Source organism: Dysidea avara, chromosome 7, assembly GCF_963678975.1.
Source record: "Dysidea avara chromosome 7, odDysAvar1.4, whole genome shotgun sequence".
NCBI lineage: Eukaryota > Metazoa > Porifera > Demospongiae > Dictyoceratida > Dysideidae > Dysidea > Dysidea avara.
Genome location: NC_089278.1, coordinates 15,578,614 through 15,595,164, shown reverse-complemented (window position 1 = coordinate 15,595,164; position 16,551 = coordinate 15,578,614). Strand labels below are relative to the sequence as shown.

Below are 16,551 nucleotides of genomic sequence, written 5' to 3'. Positions count from 1 at the left end.
ATTTCTTTTCAAAAGACAAGGGTCAAAATACCTATATGGAATATCTAGCTGACCCATACAACTGCAGGTCACAAAGAAGCAGAGCCAGCTGTGATAATAGTCAACATAGCTATAAGGGACCATGTGACCATCCATTGATTATGTTGCTATACTTGGTCACTGTATGATCACTAGTAAAAACTATTACAGTGAAACTCTTCAGTTTACCTTGCAGATTTGTAACATGAACAGTCTATACAAAAAATGTTTGCTTTTTTAAAAGCCATATACCTACTTCCACTTAGCTATAGTGGTTATTACAAAAATTGACGATTGCCAGGCTGATCGTATTTCCAGGGTTGTTATTGGCACAATATTGCGGTCGCATGCTTATCATTCCTATGGTTTCTTTTCGGCCGTGCGCCAATTATCGAGTGGCTGATGTTGGCTGGTGTTAGTGACCCGACAGACTCCTCATCTCCCGATTATGTGAAGAATGTAGATGTATAATAAACACCAGACAAGCCTAGCGACTGCAATAAATATTTACCTAACAAAAAGCTATATAAACGGTCTCGAGTGCCAGTCGTGCATAGTCATTAGTCGAGTCATTAAAGCAAGGAACTGTTTCCAGTCAGTCACCATGTGGACGAAGATTATTTGTGTTCTACTTATGCTACAAGTTGGTGGCAGCTTTGCTGCACCCTCCGCTTCGCCGGTGCTGAAGAGATCACAACGCGGAGACGACAATGGCAGTGCGGCAGAGTCGTGTTGTGCCAGGAGACGTAAAATGGTGGAGTTAGGCCCAGGTGAGTAACAAATGTTCGATCATAAGCTAAACGACATTAATAACAGTGAACGTGTTGTCATACCTAGCTAATATTTTGTGGTGTTTGTGTGGCTTCTCGTATTATCAACACTAACTCGTGCCAGACTTGCTCTGTGGCACGAACTGACGTGTTGATTAGTGGCCAGACCCTGACCTTAATAATATTATGATTTTGTTACAGATATCACCAATGTCAGCCTACATGTAGATGTTGGCCAGTGTGTTCAGTGCAATACTCAACCAGTGGACACAACAACATCCAACTCGTCACTGGGACCAGTTCTGCCTGCTGTCTCTACTGTAAGTGTTAGCTATTTGTGGCCTGAGGATAATTATCGTCTGCAACATTTATTGACACTAGTTGATAAATGCTGTTTATGCCTTAGGCCATAAATGTGATGTCATATGTTATGATGGGCAATTGATATAGGAGTGTGGATCAGGCAAAGAATGTGCCATCAAACATACCAGCTCTCGAGTGTTCCACTTGTTTAATGGACCCATTACTGTTGATATCGTCAAAGACTGCAATTGTCAAGGGTTTCCTTCAAAGTGCAGAAGACGTAAAAGATTTGTGACCTATTTTGAAGGAAGTAGTTTTGAACAAACCGTTGACGTTGGAGAGTGTATGGGTGCATGTTCAGGTTATGGTCTTAGTAAGTTACTAGATTATGGCCATGAAAGATTGTAATGATGTGATCTGTAGGAAAATCTTGTGTGGCAGTTGCGAACAAAACTGAAGTGATAGCAGGACCAAATGGTACAAGCCTTTGGGTTCATTAGATAATGAGCTATTTCATGTCTGATTGCTTTTGTATAGGGAAAATGTGTATCCCAGTTATTTCATCTTGTAAGTGTGTAAGCAGCTGCTACCGTCTGCCAATGAAGGAACAACATTTGGAGATCTTTACTGACAGTAATGGACAGATGCAACAAAGATGGAAGGTACACAAATAACTACTGTCTTCTAGAAATGTTGATCAATCATTTCTTAACTTTAGACTATTGATGTGGGAAAATGTGTTGGTCATTGTGAGATACGACCTGAGGACAATTTGTGCATACTCAAGTAAGAGGCTTTGTATATTGCTATATATGGTCTTGTTATTTTATTGTATTTTATAGATCTGATGATGGTGGGTGTTTGCTGTATTTAGATCCGGCTGAAGAATCTTGTGTTCCAGTACAACATGCTCAAGAAACTTTCTTTTCTTCTCATCAGCAAACTAAAAATATTCTTAAGATTACAGGCTGTGGTTGTAAACATGTGTAGCCACACCCTTTTGCTGTACATATCTTCCCTTTCCTCAACACACTATATTGTTGTCATTTGATGATGCAGTATGACTGTATTGTTATTATTAGTTGTATCCAATGATATCCCATCCTAACTGAACATTATATATTGGGGTTTTGACTTTGCATGAGGCATCTAAAACAAGTGCATGTAGTTGCTGCCTGGCACGGAATGTAGATTTATCACTGCTGTGCATGTGATCTTTAAGGAAATCAACTGTGCACAGTATGCTATAGAGAGAAGACTTATATGGCTTGTAGTAGCATGAAAACTGGTGTGATGTACCCTGCAGATTACTCTTAACTTCAGTGAAATAAATGACAAATCTGAAACAATGGCCTATAGGTAGTTTGCACACATGCATGAAAAAGCCTTTGTTGTCTACACAACTATATACACACACTGTTTGTGATGGATAGTTTACCATGGTATTAATTGCCAGACATACTTCTGTATGGCTTCCAGAACAGTTAATGACATCTATAATTAATTAAACCACAACAATTTTTAGAATATAAAATAGCTCCTGTACAAACCCCAACCCTTAAGCACCACACCCACCAGTCAGCATGGCAGTGTTGCAGGTATTAACATCTCAAACAAGCCTTGAACTCTGTGCTTCCTCCAACACCAACAGTTCTGTGGTACCAACTGCACCATCAGACTGGTAACATTATTCATGTTCTAACACCATCTAGTAAGTGACTTTGATGCAACATTCCAAGCTTGATTATGTGGTGCGACATTAAAGCCACAAGGACAACCGTCTCACTCTCTAAACCTTTGAAGTTTGCCGCCAAGAGTGATTGGTCCGCCCATTCAGTTTATCACCTGTGCTATGTTGCATGCTTGGGGGTGTGGCTGGCACGTTGTCATTCCATCATACCATGCGCGCACATCTAGTAATGTGATGTGGAATATGCTCATCCAGTACCGGATCATGTCTCGTATAAAACTGACCAGCTTCGTGAAGTATTCTGGTTTTCCAGTAGGGCGCTTACCGGTTAGAGATTATAAGCGCCTCTGATGCTAGCGCTTACCGCTTATAATCGATACTAGAGAGATCGTCATAATACCCTGGCAAGACAAAAAAAAAAAAAGTCGTAGCTACTTAATATATGGAGCAGTATCAATTCAATCATTTCATGTCAGTACAGGGTAAAGCACTGACCACTCCCCCACAGGAAGCTACTAGCTGGTGTGAAGCACTGAACTTTAAGAGTATAGTGTACATGGCTTGGTACATGGTGGTCAAACATCTTAAATACAACAGTCAACTACTCTAATACAACATACACTGAAGCTTTGCTGTTTAAAAATACCATGCAGAGTGTAACTACGCTGACAAGACACTTTTTCTTGACCTTTGCACTATGTAATTTCACCTTTTTTGGTGAAGGGAGACTGCTTCAGTATGTGGCAGCGCTCTCAATGTACATACATTACAATACATATTGTTAATACAGTCAGTACATTGCCGGATTGATAAATAACTTTAAACTGCTCAAGTTTTCTTGTGTGCAAAAGGAGATTCAATGAGTTTTGTGTGCCTTGGTAAAAGAAACTATGATTTCTTGCACCCTTGGAACATTTCTCCTAGGTTCCCTGGGCTAGTGGTAAGCACCTCGTACAGGCTCTGCCTTCTGTGCAAACTCTCCAGTGCCCAACTGGTAGACTTGATAATAATAATAATAAAAAGTAGTAATAAGCAAATAAATGATAAAGGTTCTGGCCAGCATGTCAGCAGCATAATGATGGTGATAATTTGTGTAGCTAACATTTTATACACTTGTACTGCAGCATGAAAATGTCTTTGTTCTGTCAGAGTCACACACACCAAAAGATCACCATTAACTAGATGATGGACTATTATTAAACTTTGAAGTCTATCCAAATGTTTGGAATGTTGCACAGATGATAGTGTCCATACTACATCACAGTAATCCAGTATGGGTTTGGAATGTTGCACAGATGATAGTGTCCATACTACATCACAGTAATCCAGTATGGGTATGGAATGTTGCACAGATGATAGTGTCCATACTACATCACAGTAATCCAGTATGGGTATGGAATGTTGCACAGATGATAGTGTCCATACTACATCACAGTAATCCAGTATGGGTATGGAATGTTGCACAGATGATAGTGTCCATACTACATCACAGTAATCCAGTATGGGTTTGGAATGTTGCACAGATGATAGTGTCCATACTACATCACAGTAATCCAGTATGGGTATGGAATGTTGCACAGATGATAGTGTCCATACTACATCACAGTAATCCAGTATGGGTAACACAAAAATACAATATAATTTGGCAAGAATGTCAGCAGGCAAAGGACGTAAATGGTAGAGACAACGTATCCTAGAGTAAACCATTTGAAGAATACTTGCTGTATGCTGGTTCCAAGTCAAAGACCAAGATACCTGACTGAGGAGACAAGGGATAATTGCTTGCCATTAACAGTAACACACACAAGTCATGATTCCAAATCTACTGACGAGAGCTGATTAACATAATATTAGACTTCTTTATGCTACGGGGTAAGAAGGTTGACACAGAGCCATGAATTCACAGATAGAAGATCCTGCTGCAGTTCATGTTCTGCACAAGAAGTTAACATTACTGCATTGCATTTCCATATCATCTGCATACAAATTTAATTTACAAATCTGCACACAATTTGGTAAGTCATTCATATAAATACTAAACAACACAGGACCTAATATTGACCCTTTGTGGCACACTGACATGTATTTCACCCCACGAGGACAACAGACCCTATATACACACTTGTTGTTTGCAACATGACAAACATTCTTCAATACCAAAAAATTGACTGAAGAAAATGAATGCTGCCAAATGGCTGTAGTCATGAGTGAAATTTAAAATAATTGATGACAATCATTAAGACAGCAAGGCTGGATGTAGAGGGGTGCATCACCCACCCCCTTAAAATTTTAGATAGAGAGCTAGTAGAAGCTACAATACAGAATCTTACACATGGACAATGAAAAGATGGAAAGAGCAAGAAGGAAAAGCTAATCTCTTTTAGGAATAAACAAGAGGGATAATAATTATATTTCAGTGATAAAACCACTGCTAAAGTTGAAATACTGTAATAGAGCAGTCAATTATACTCTAATAACAACACTAGTATAACTGAAATTGTACATCTATAAAGTTAACAGAGCTACAGTATCAGCTGGGGGCTGTGCCCTTACTTGATCAAATAATCACAGTATGAATCAGAAATTTCCAACCATAAATAACTACCACCCTTCCTTGCATGACACTGCTATAGGTAGACCCCCAAATTCACCTTTGATGAACTCAAACCATACTGCAGCATTCTGTACTGTTTAAGGCAACAAATATCATACCACTGCAAAATAGAAAATATTGATTCACTTGGCTTACAATACTTATACCTATTTAATAAAGCTCAGTCCTAAATTCAATCTCAGTGTAGGCTAAATTTGAAAAATTTTTCTCTGTGTGTGTGCATGTGTGTGGGGAGGGCAACCTGATCCCCCTAAAACATTCTGAGTGTACTAGCCGGCTACCAGTTGTACATGTTCAATGAACTTAGTCATGTAACCCATAGTCCTGTACCAACCATTAATCAACCAACTCATATAATTTGGTTACAATAGTGATGATGATCATAATACTGACTATAAATTATTTGCTCTACAAATCAAATAAACTATAAATAATTAAGTGTACGGACAATCATTTACAATAAACGATTCATTTGGCAGAAAGAGTCCCAGTCCTTCAATGACATCAGAAAATGTGCTATGTGACTTGATTAAAATGGCTGCTCGTGATAACACTTCCATATCACTTAACATTCCCAGGAATCCTTCATGTAGTAGCTGAGGTGTGTCTACTCTTGGTCGGTCCACATGTAGTGTGTACACCTGTAACATAACCAGTTGAAATATATTGTCTATTATGATTATATAGGCATAGCAACCCAGGGAGCAAGGAGGGCTGAAGCCCATTCATTGTTTTATGACCTCAATTTTTAAGTTACTCTAATAGAACAGTCAGTGTATAAAATTGCACTTAGAATTAACCCTAGAGAGAGCATGCTGAGTGTGTGAATTGGGTAATATATGTCTGTCTGTCTGTCTGTCTGTTTGACCAGTCAAAAGTCTAGCAGTTAGTTAATTGACATAAAAACAGCCAGGCTATGAAAAAATGGTGCAGCCTTCAAAAGCTTGGATGAAAAAAGAAAGGTGGCAGCCAAGAAATGGCTGCAGTGATATAAATTTTAACAATGATGTGTTATCCAGACCTTTGGCTGTTTTCATGTGGACTTCACTTCTTTTGTACTTATAAGATACGAAAACCAGCCTATGGCTGACTTTGAGCTTAGTTTTTTACTCACATTTCTTCTTATCTATACAGACACAAGCATGTTTTTAATACTCTAATAAAACACACATTTTTTGAGGATTTCTAATAGAACACACATAAAATGCTCTAAAACAACTTTTGTTGGTAGATTTATGAAATTATAAATGAAGTAGAATTTTCATTTACAAAGTAGAAATCAAATGGGGTAAACAGCCAAGATAGCAGTGGTTTAATGGTTAAGGATGTGGATGTTAGGTATGGAACTCCCTGGATATGGAACTCCCTGGATATGGAACTCCCTGGTTTGAATGCTGGTTTTTTCAAAAAAATTTCGTGCTTATTTTTACTCCACAATGACTGTTCTATTAGAGTATTTAAATCCTACGATTTTATACTTGTCTCTGTAGCTGTAACTTCATTGTTTTTCAATCCATCAAAAGGCACTGCTACAATGATCAGCCTCTGATTTCAAGTTACTTTGGCTTACCCTGTATCCGTGACAAAAGTTTTATCTTTTTAATGCACTTATGAAAAGTGGTTAATCAGAGCACAGTGACTACCCCCTCTACTATAGAAATCAATATACTTCAATAAAGCTGTCGCCCAAATACAAGAGTATCACATCCTAATAGTCACATAAAATTTATATGCTGTACCAAAAAGTGAACGGACTTAGTTGTACTTAAAACTGCTAACACAAGAGTAACTTAGTTATTTGGGAAAATCCCGACTACATTGGCACGCTACTACCAGCTATCCTTTATCACTTGATCTCTACTTAATTTTTTTAAATTAACAAGCTACACCAGTTCATGCTCCTTCCAATCCAAGAAATGGCTTCAATGATGTTAATGCTAATAAATTTTACACAATGCACACAGCCATTATATAAAATTTATTAGCATTAACATCATTGTAGCCATTTCTTGGCCCCACCTTTGATGCCACAACTTTTTTCACCCAGGTTTTTAAGACCACACCATTTTTTTCACAGTTTGGCTGTTTTTGTGTGTATTTCACTTCTTTTTGCACTTTATATGGCCCAAAACCAGCCTATGGCTGACTTTGTGGTTTGTTTTTACTCATATTCAGAGGAGGTTGGACATGATATAAGCGTGCTAGCAGTGCCTGCCACAATTTCCTGTGAGGAAGTGGAAGCATATTGAATTCTTGGACGATTGTTAGGCTTAACTCCAGTGTGTAAAAGTTGTTCCGTGGTACTGCACATCGATTAGGAATGCATACATTATTTATGATTCCATCTTGAACTTCCTACACACGTGATTCTCCAAGATTACATGAGCGATTTATGCGCCTGTAGTGGTGGGGTTGAATGCGGCTGAATATACTAAAATTGAAGAGCAATTTCAACTGGTACCTGTTTAAACTTTGCTAAAGGTTTGGTTATACTTTCCACACAAATATATGCGCTCACGTGTGGTGTCCTACCTCCTCTGACTCACATTCTTCTTTTCTATACAGACACAATGATGATTATTAAAGCTAGACTTATAAATGTATTGTATTGCACGATTTACTTCAATATTTGGTAACACTATTATAATACTCTAATAGAGTGCACATATTTTTGGAGGGCTTCTAATAGAACATACATAGTACTTGCTTCTATTGGTAGAGCGAAATTGCAAAGCGTACCATGCACCAATTATCGGCATGAGGTACGTATTATTGGCACTCTGTACTTCGGTGATTGATCAATTATCAGCAGATTTTGCGAATTCATGAGTAACTTGCTGGTTCATTGTGAAAATGTTGTGGGATATACAGTCCTTGGATAACTCCGTTTCACAGAAGTTTTACGAAGATGAGGCCAGCCATTTGAGAGATATTCAGGTTAGACGCAAAAGCATACTGGTTTATAATACAACATTATTTTATGTAATTTATTATATTCCATAGCCCGTATAATTTAAAAGTGCCAATAATTGGTACCTGCCGATAATTGGCGACTTACACTACATGCTTACGTTTTATAGCAATTTTTACAAAGCATGCAAGATAAATTGAAGCCCCTGCACGGTATAAGAAAAAAGTAAAGAAAATAAATCAAAACTTTGAACTTTTATATCTTGCAAATTGCTGTTGAAAATTTAATCAAATTTGTTTTGTGGCCTACCCTACTTGATGGACAGCTACAATGCAAAAATGGTGTGCTTTGGAGAAGAGGCCATGGAGCTATGCATGGGTGAAAAGGCTGTTTTCTTTCTTCTTGTTGATATACTCATGGTGTGGCGTGACGGCTTTCTTGGCTGCACAACACTACCGTGTGTCTTGACAAGGGTAGGGTGAATGCTACGCTCTGACTGCTTTATTAGCGTATCTTGATGTACTGCAGTACCAAGAATTGAGCTTTTAATCAATACTCTTGGAAGTACAGAATTAAGCGTATTTGAAACAACTGCCTCAATAGTAGCTATACAAGTGATAGTATTGTGCAATATAAAATATTTGTATATCGCCTATCACGATTATTGCATACATTTTTTATCACGATATGATAAATTATCATGATACATAAATCAGCATGAAGTCATGGTAATAAATGTAACACTTATCTAATCCAAAACAGCCAAGCGGCACAAAATTCACCTGAATTGTTGTTAGTAATTTTTTTACCATTGACCTACCATCACAGCCATTTCTTGGCTGTCACCTTGGATTTCACATCTTTTTTCACCATAGCCTTATTGAGGGCCGCACCTTTTTTCACAGCTTGGCTGTTTTGGATTAGATTTCACTTCTTTTTGTATTTGTATACTCACTACAAAGTAATTTGCTTCCAACTGATCGCTCTACAGGGTGACTTATTTCTAGCTGATCTCTCCTTTTTTTTTTCTAGCTGATCTCTCTACAGGGTAACTTGTTTACACAGTAGCTGAACTCTCTACAGGGTGGTTTCTTTGTAGCTGAACTCTCCACAGGGTGATTTGTTTCTATCTGATCTTTCTACAGGGTTACTTACTTTGTCTGGCTTATCTCTCTAAAGGGTGATTTGTTTTTGCAGCTGATCTCCCTACAGGCCACTGGTTTCTAGCTGATCTCTCTACAGGGTGACTTGTTTGTAGCTGAACTATCTGCAGGGTGATTTATTCGTAGCTGAACTCTCTACAAGGTGATCCTTCTAGCTGATCTCTCTACAGGATGACTTGTTTCTAGCTGATCTCTCTACTGGATGACTTGTTTCTAGCTGATCTCTCTACAGGATGACTTGTTTCTAGCTGAACTCTCTACAAGGTGATCTTTCTAGCTGATCTCTCTACAGGATGACTTGTTTCTAGCTGAACTCTCTACAAGGTGATCTGTTTGCAGCTGAACTCTCTACAACGTGACTTCTTCTAGGTGAACTCTTTACAGGGAGATCTTTTCATAGCTGAACTCTCTACAGGGTGATTTGTTTGCAGCTAAACTCTCTACATGATGGTTTCTTTGTAGCCGAACTCTCTACAAGGTAACTTCTTCTAGCTGATCTCTCTACAATTAGAGTATCTCGATCTCGCATTTGCTACACATAGTGGCTTTTTGAATCATAACTCAGTGGTTTGTAATCCGATTCTTCTGTACTGCTGCAAGGACTTTCTATGATGATTATTCCAGCTACATACTGAATTTCAGCTCATTGCTCTAAGCAGTTTGCCTGGTAGGTGTGAAAACTAATAGTTCTTTTTATTCATAAAAATCGATCGCGTAATTGTGACACTGATTGGGTTTTGTGTCATATCTCCATGGTCTTTATCTCAAATCCTTTCAAACCACAAAAAGGCACTCCTACGATGGTTACTCCATCTACATAGCAATTTTCAACTCATTCCTCCAAGGGGTTTACCCTGTATGCATGACAGACCTTCAACCTTATTATACGCAAATAATTGGTCATAACTCCATGAATGTTCATCAGATTCCTACCAAAGTTGGTACTGAGATCCGCCTTAATGATCCCTTTAAGTGTGCCAAATTTCAGCCCAATTGGAACACGCATTCGTGTTTTATGGTGGATTTTGCAAAGTGTGTGAAATGAAGAAGAAAAAACGAAGAAATTAAAACAAAATTTTGTTCGCTTGTATCTTGGAAATGGCTGAAGCGATTTTCTTCAAATTTGGTATGTAGACTCCCCTAACTGGCCAGCACTTCTCTAGCAAATTAGGCTTCAATCAGATTAGGGATCACAGAGCTACATAGGTGTGAAAATTGCATTTTCTTTCTTCTTGTTAATATACTCACAGTGTGGCGTGCCGGCTTCTTGGGCCGCACAACACGCTACTGTGTGTCTTGATATATATATATATATAAAGTACCAATATAGCACCACCTAACCTACTGGAAGTCTCTATTAAAGAAAATACGTTTTTCAATACTATCATTAAATTTCTAGTACTACAAGTGACCTATCTGCTAGAATATCTGCAATGACAATAGGTGACAAGGTAGGCATCTTCTACACTGTGAAAACTACTTACAAACAGAGAATACTATACCTTTTAAATGCAATTTGACAGTATCAAACAGTTTAAAAATCACCACTAAAATCAACTTTACGGAATAATATTAGTCCATCTAACATAAACAAGAAAACACTTACAGATGACTGGATATAGAATTTTTTTTTAAATCACCCAAACTTGAATTTATGTCTGCCTGCCTGCAAAAGGCCGGAGGCCAAATGAAGCACCACAATAGCAAACCCATCAGTGACATGTACCTTGTGGGGTTCTGACGAGTGCATGCCCTTTGCACCTTGTCTTTCCTTTTTATCTTTAATCAGGTTGGTCGTTGTCTTCTTTGTGCAATGAAACCATATCTAGGTATTAATTTTCCATATTAACACTTTCCTTGAGCAGCATATTTAGATGTCACAAAATTTATTGAAAGCACTTACGCTACTGTAAAAGATACTGGACACCCAGTAGATTCCTGTGCACTCAAGACCGCTTCCATTAACAACCGAGAACGGAGACCACATCTGTTAACAAACTATTTACTCGAACCCAATGACCACACCCCTTATTGGTTTATAATAATAATAGCACAGTGAAAATAAGGAATAGTGACCAAGCCTCCAGTATTGGTATGTAGGACTTGAGATACTCTAATACAGTAGTCACCCTAATAGAACAGTCACACATGTATGATGTGTGCGCTATAACAAAAAACGGAACAAACTAAAAATTATTAATTTAAAAATGAAATAGGGATCCAAGTGATAAAAAGTAGTGAATGATGGTACTACAGCATAGCTCGGTGGGAAAATCCCTACTTTGGTATTCAACAAAATAATTGTTACAACATACCAATGTAGGGATTTTCTCACAGACCTACGCTGTAATACCATCATTCATTTGTTTCATTGTTTTCCATTGCTTGGATCCCTAATTTAATATTTGTTTCACCAGTACTGACAAGGATAGTATTGTATATCATTATGAGGCATGTATGCTAGCTGGTGTGGTACCAAGCATCAAATCCCACTGAGGAGGGTAAATTACAACAACAAAAATGCTGCATGTATCCAGGAGCTCATTGAATCCACAGGATGAAACTCGATGAGCTCCTGATGTAGCCAAAAGAAATGTTTGTTATTGGATTAGTCGTACACTGCATGTGCACATTGCTGAGATTGGGACCAACATTACAATACAACATTTTGGCCTTCAGATACCAATACTTTTAATTAAGTTGTGCATACATTTAAACTTTAAGGGTGTACTTATATAACACACAATATATCAGCGAGATACTACCATATAAAGCTCACCTGGCTAAGAACCACACGTTCTCCATAGTTACGTAGGGCAAATTCCTTGACAACATCTTCATCAGAAGCAACATATATCAGTGTATAGTCTAATCCCAACAACTTAGCTAAGCGTTCTGATGCCAAGAGTGCACACTGCAAGAACTTGGCCCAAGATTCTGGTGTGGCATGTCGGGGTCCACAATCCAAACTTGACAAACTGGTTCGAATGTGCACAGCAACATACTTGCCTGTTGTCAAGCCCAGACTTGACAGCTGTGACATCACAGACCATGATGTAATGGGACGAGGTCGGAAAAGAAACTTTGTAGTACAACCATACAAACTGGCAAAGTGTGTCCGATTGCTTACCCCAAGAGATAAGAAACGCTCCAAGATTACTGGTGATTTTAACATCTGTGGATAGAAAAATTCAAATCCTTCGTTGCTACGAAACTCAATCAACTCTGGTCCAGAGGGACTTAGCAGATCCTCAGCAAATGGTAACCAATAGCGACTGATCCTTGTTGGACTATACAGGTCATGTTCCACTATTGTATGAGGCACAACGTTAATGTCCCACCTTATGGCATTAGGACCAAGGTAATCTAATAACTGGAGAGGGTATGTCATTTCCATTAAGAACACTCTGTCTGTTAACATTGCCATAATCAGTGCTACTGTGATAGCCTGTATTCTGTTACCATAGCCACCACATCGCTGATAGGTAGGTCTGCAGTAGTACCTGTAACATTAGGTGATGATGTTACATGGTATGGGATATACTCACATATTTACATACAAAGTACACTACCACACAAGTACACATGTTTTTCAGGTTGCTTGTGAAAACAGATAGTAGAAATGTGATCAAACATGTAATGCATGATATGAAGAGGTCTTGAACTAGCAAGTGCTGTAGTTGGTGGATTGTGATGCTGACAATGTACTGTATCTAAAATATGCAAATATCATAAGCCACTTGAACAATACTAGTACAAACACTGGTTACATGCTACAACACACACACACACACACACACACACACACACACACACACACACACACACACACACACACACACACACACACACACACACACACACACACACACACACACACGTGCACTACACAGGTCACCAGAATCACTTTATAACACATTACAGGTGGTCACTGACCTCAAATAACCATTACCCTTACGATGACCACGTAACACATCACGGTGGAAAATGGCGTAGTTATTCCAGACATTGTTGTCTCCACACCAATTGCCCTCCACAGGTAAGTGAATGTCATTTATCCTTGACTTGTTGCCCAATTGTTCGCCCAGTGAAAAGTTCTCCACTTGTCGTAGAACTACATTATAACATGCTGTATGTTACTTGTACAGATGTAGGTCACAAAACTATTAGAAATCGCTTTACCAACCTGTGTTTAGAGGTGCACCGATATGGAAATTTTCCAATATACCGATAACCAATATATTGGCTACAAAAATTACCGATTCTGATACTGATATCTAAACATAAAAGGTTTTCAGTATGGACACTACAATAAATGTTTTTAACATGTGGCAAAAAGCTTAAAAGGTGTTCACTAAAACCTATGTAAAGCAAAAAAAGAATTGTGAACAAGGATAAAAATGTGTGTAAAAAAGAAAAACAAGTATGACCAACTCAGGATTTGAACTCCGGCCATCACGAAAACTTTACTATTTGAGACTAATACATTAACTACTGTGCTACCAAGTCAACCATATAACACTTTGAACAATTATAGTACTTTCGTGTAAGGCCACTCCAACTTAATTTCCTGTTTTCTGTCCACCGCCAGCATGGTTTTTTTGCCAAGCCAGAAAATTTCCAATATTCCGTAAACTGACATATTCTTAGTAACACGTGATTGTTTTAGTCCGGGTTCTTAATTACACACGAGGGAATGCATGGCACCAGCGAGTGTACTGTTAATTATGATTTTCTTTTCTTGGGCTAGATGTTCTTGCCACCACCTCCAGCACTAGGTGATAATTATGATAAATGCTGCAGGAGTTGAACTGTTCTTAGTTGGACTATATTAAAAGTTAGTGACAAGGTAGTCAAGGATTATTTCTCACCCGTGGTGTCAAGCAATCCTCGTGGTGAACTAAATGGCCATTAGGTGCTGCAGGTGCAGCTGTTACCTGTAGTAGTAGTTAACATGGCTTGTCCACCTTGTAGCTATGTAATAGACATGTACAAAAAATGCGTAACTGTTGTTACATGGGCCAGCTGCCCAAACATTTAGTAGCACTGTGAAGCCCTTTAAATGCCAAAACTGTTAGATACAGGCAAGAACACACCCACTCTAGTGTCAATAAAATGATGGTCCTTCTTCTTCAGGTCAGTTTGAAAATGAAAATGATAAGCATACAAAATGCAAATAATGAATGTAGCTACCGTACGCAAGGAAATTTTGATGTCAAAAAAATTTGATGAATTCAGACTTCAGCAGATTTGACGAATAAAACGTTGACGAAAATGAAGAAATTGTAGGCAAAACCTGTACTTTTAAAGGCGCTTATAAATATTTGACGAATTTAAATTTGACGAATTAAACTGATTTGTCAAATTTTTTTGACGTCAAAATTTCCTTGCGTACGGTATATACACAGTTAAAAATCTAGGTTTCATACTCTTCTAGTAGCATAAGATTTAAACATAAATCTCCAAAAGAGCTTTCCCATCGTATTCTACAATTTTAGAGCATTAGACGATCTTCATTGGTCCCTTTTGGACTATATCACGAGGGTGTTGATGATGTGTTGTCTTTAATTAAGAACGCAAACCCAACTGGTAGACTTGATAATAAATAATAATAACACGTGATCCGTACACGTGATTTTCAAAATTATTTCATTTGAAGAAAAATGCAGTCAGTTGGGCCCACGTAACACAAGATCAAATAGGTATGGCCTAGCTAGCATAATGAAATTTGCCGCCCACCCGCATGGCAAAGTTTGTTTGGCCAGGATGGGAAAACAGGAAATCAAGTTGGAGTGGCCATATCTGTTAAAGTCAACTTTTCACCGATACCGATATCGGCGCACCTCTACCTGTGTTGTATCTTGCAACTGTGTAGTTGCTTGTGCTGTGTTTATATTACCTTATTTTGTTTATGCTAGTGTTTGTATATATATATATACAATTTATGTGTGTGGGGAGCATATTGCAGGCTATAAGCCTTCTGTATACCCAGGTCTCGTCACAACTGATCAGTAATCTAATCTATTCCGCCCCCCTCATAAACTCACTCAGTTGATCACCGTTAGGATTGTAGTAAGGTATTGTATCTACTTCAGACTCCTGCCACCAGTACAAGTATACCATCAACACGGTAACCGTCGCGACAAATGTTGGGTATATTCTACGAAGTGATTGCTGTAACATGGCAGCACGTGCAACGCACGTGAAATATTTTTGTGAGCACTTTCTTCACATTCCCGTCCACATCCTACAGCTATGAAATCCTTTGTATCTGTGTAAAGTTTTACAGCACTCTTGTTTTGTTTGTTTGTTTCCACCCCAATAGCTATTACAAGCTATCTGAAAAAAGTTCAACATATCTTATAGCTAGCTATAGTAATTATAATGTAATTGTAGTATGATCATGCATTGTTGTACTATGCATATACAATTATGTGTTGCGCACATAGCGTATGGGGAGCACCATTGTACTGCAGGCAGTGTATTTTTCTGTGCATTTTTTAATCTAAACCCCGGCACCAAGTTAGCTACAACATGCATGAAATCTGGAGATAGTAGAATGCAGTGTAGCTACGTAATGCCTACACAGCAACTCTTCCCTGAACCTCATCCCTTGACATTGAAATCAAAAAATAATAATGTTGTAGCTGAGGGAACATGGTCCAACAATAAAAGTTTGTTGTAACAAAGACCACCACGGCAGTGCTATCCTACTACATGTTGAAGTACTGCACCATTTCATGTACTACTGGATGACAACTCTTTATTGGTCTCGACTAGCCAGCCTTAGCTACTTTGTATCAGTTACACTGGAATGACATACAACTCATTAACGTTGTTCAGAGGGTTTGCTGTTAACTGCCACTGAGTCAACCTGGTTAGCAGGCTGAGTGAACTTCCACTCAACCAAGTCAGAATATGCAAATCGATTCAAGAACAATCTGAATTGTTACACATGATGTGGCAGTACGATGAATTGCTTCCATTAAGGTTGAAGTTCACTGAGCCTTTAAAACTATTTAATGCAACATGGAGCCTATATTACCATACCCCTTGCACGTAGAGACTCTATTGTTTTTGTG

General features: G+C 38.4%; 2 protein-coding genes across 3 annotated transcripts; one reads left to right on the top strand and one right to left on the bottom strand.

Annotated features, from left to right (window-relative positions):
* Positions 1–195: 195 nt before the first annotated feature.
* LOC136262525 (uncharacterized) lies at positions 196–2,186 on the top strand. Its single transcript, XM_066056826.1, has 7 exons — positions 196–788; positions 990–1,108; positions 1,239–1,464; positions 1,515–1,568; positions 1,629–1,753; positions 1,810–1,877; positions 1,934–2,186. The coding sequence occupies exons 1-7, from the start codon at positions 482–484 to the stop codon at positions 2,079–2,081; spliced, it is 1,047 nt and encodes a 348-aa protein (XP_065912898.1). The 5' UTR covers positions 196–481; the 3' UTR covers positions 2,082–2,186.
* A 3,624-nt stretch (positions 2,187–5,810) lies between these two features.
* Positions 5,811–15,694, bottom strand: LOC136261360 (uncharacterized). 2 transcript variants are annotated; one of them, XM_066055351.1, is made up of 5 exons: positions 15,517–15,694; positions 13,406–13,583; positions 12,811–12,972; positions 12,249–12,759; positions 5,811–6,036 (listed from the first exon to the last, which is right to left on the bottom strand). In XM_066055351.1, exons 1-5 carry the CDS (start codon positions 15,650–15,652, stop codon positions 5,830–5,832), a joined length of 1,194 nt encoding a protein of 397 aa, XP_065911423.1. In that variant the 5' UTR covers positions 15,653–15,694; the 3' UTR covers positions 5,811–5,829. The 2 variants fall into 2 exon arrangements, with proteins under 2 accessions (XP_065911423.1, XP_065911422.1); XM_066055350.1 differs by having other exon boundaries at positions 12,249–12,972; positions 15,517–15,693.
* Positions 15,695–16,551: the final 857 nt, after the last annotated feature.

Excerpts from the sequence above, each read along its gene's own strand:
- LOC136262525 (XM_066056826.1), top strand. The coding sequence starts at position 482 with ATGTATAATAAACACCAGACAAGCCTAGCGACTGCAATAAATATTTAC. Across the intron at positions 1,569-1,628 it reads AGTGATAGCAGGACCAAATG|GGAAAATGTGTATCCCAGTT; the intron begins GTACAAGCCTTT and ends GCTTTTGTATAG. Across the intron at positions 1,754-1,809 it reads AGATGCAACAAAGATGGAAG|ACTATTGATGTGGGAAAATG; the intron begins GTACACAAATAA and ends TCTTAACTTTAG.
- LOC136261360 (XM_066055350.1), bottom strand. The coding sequence starts at position 15,652 with ATGTTACAGCAATCACTTCGTAGAATATACCCAACATTTGTCGCGACG. Across the intron at positions 13,584-15,516 it reads TCCTAACGGTGATCAACTGA|TTCTACGACAAGTGGAGAAC; the intron begins GTGAGTTTATGA and ends GTTATAATGTAG. Across the intron at positions 12,973-13,405 it reads AAGGGTAATGGTTATTTGAG|GTACTACTGCAGACCTACCT; the intron begins GTCAGTGACCAC and ends CTAATGTTACAG.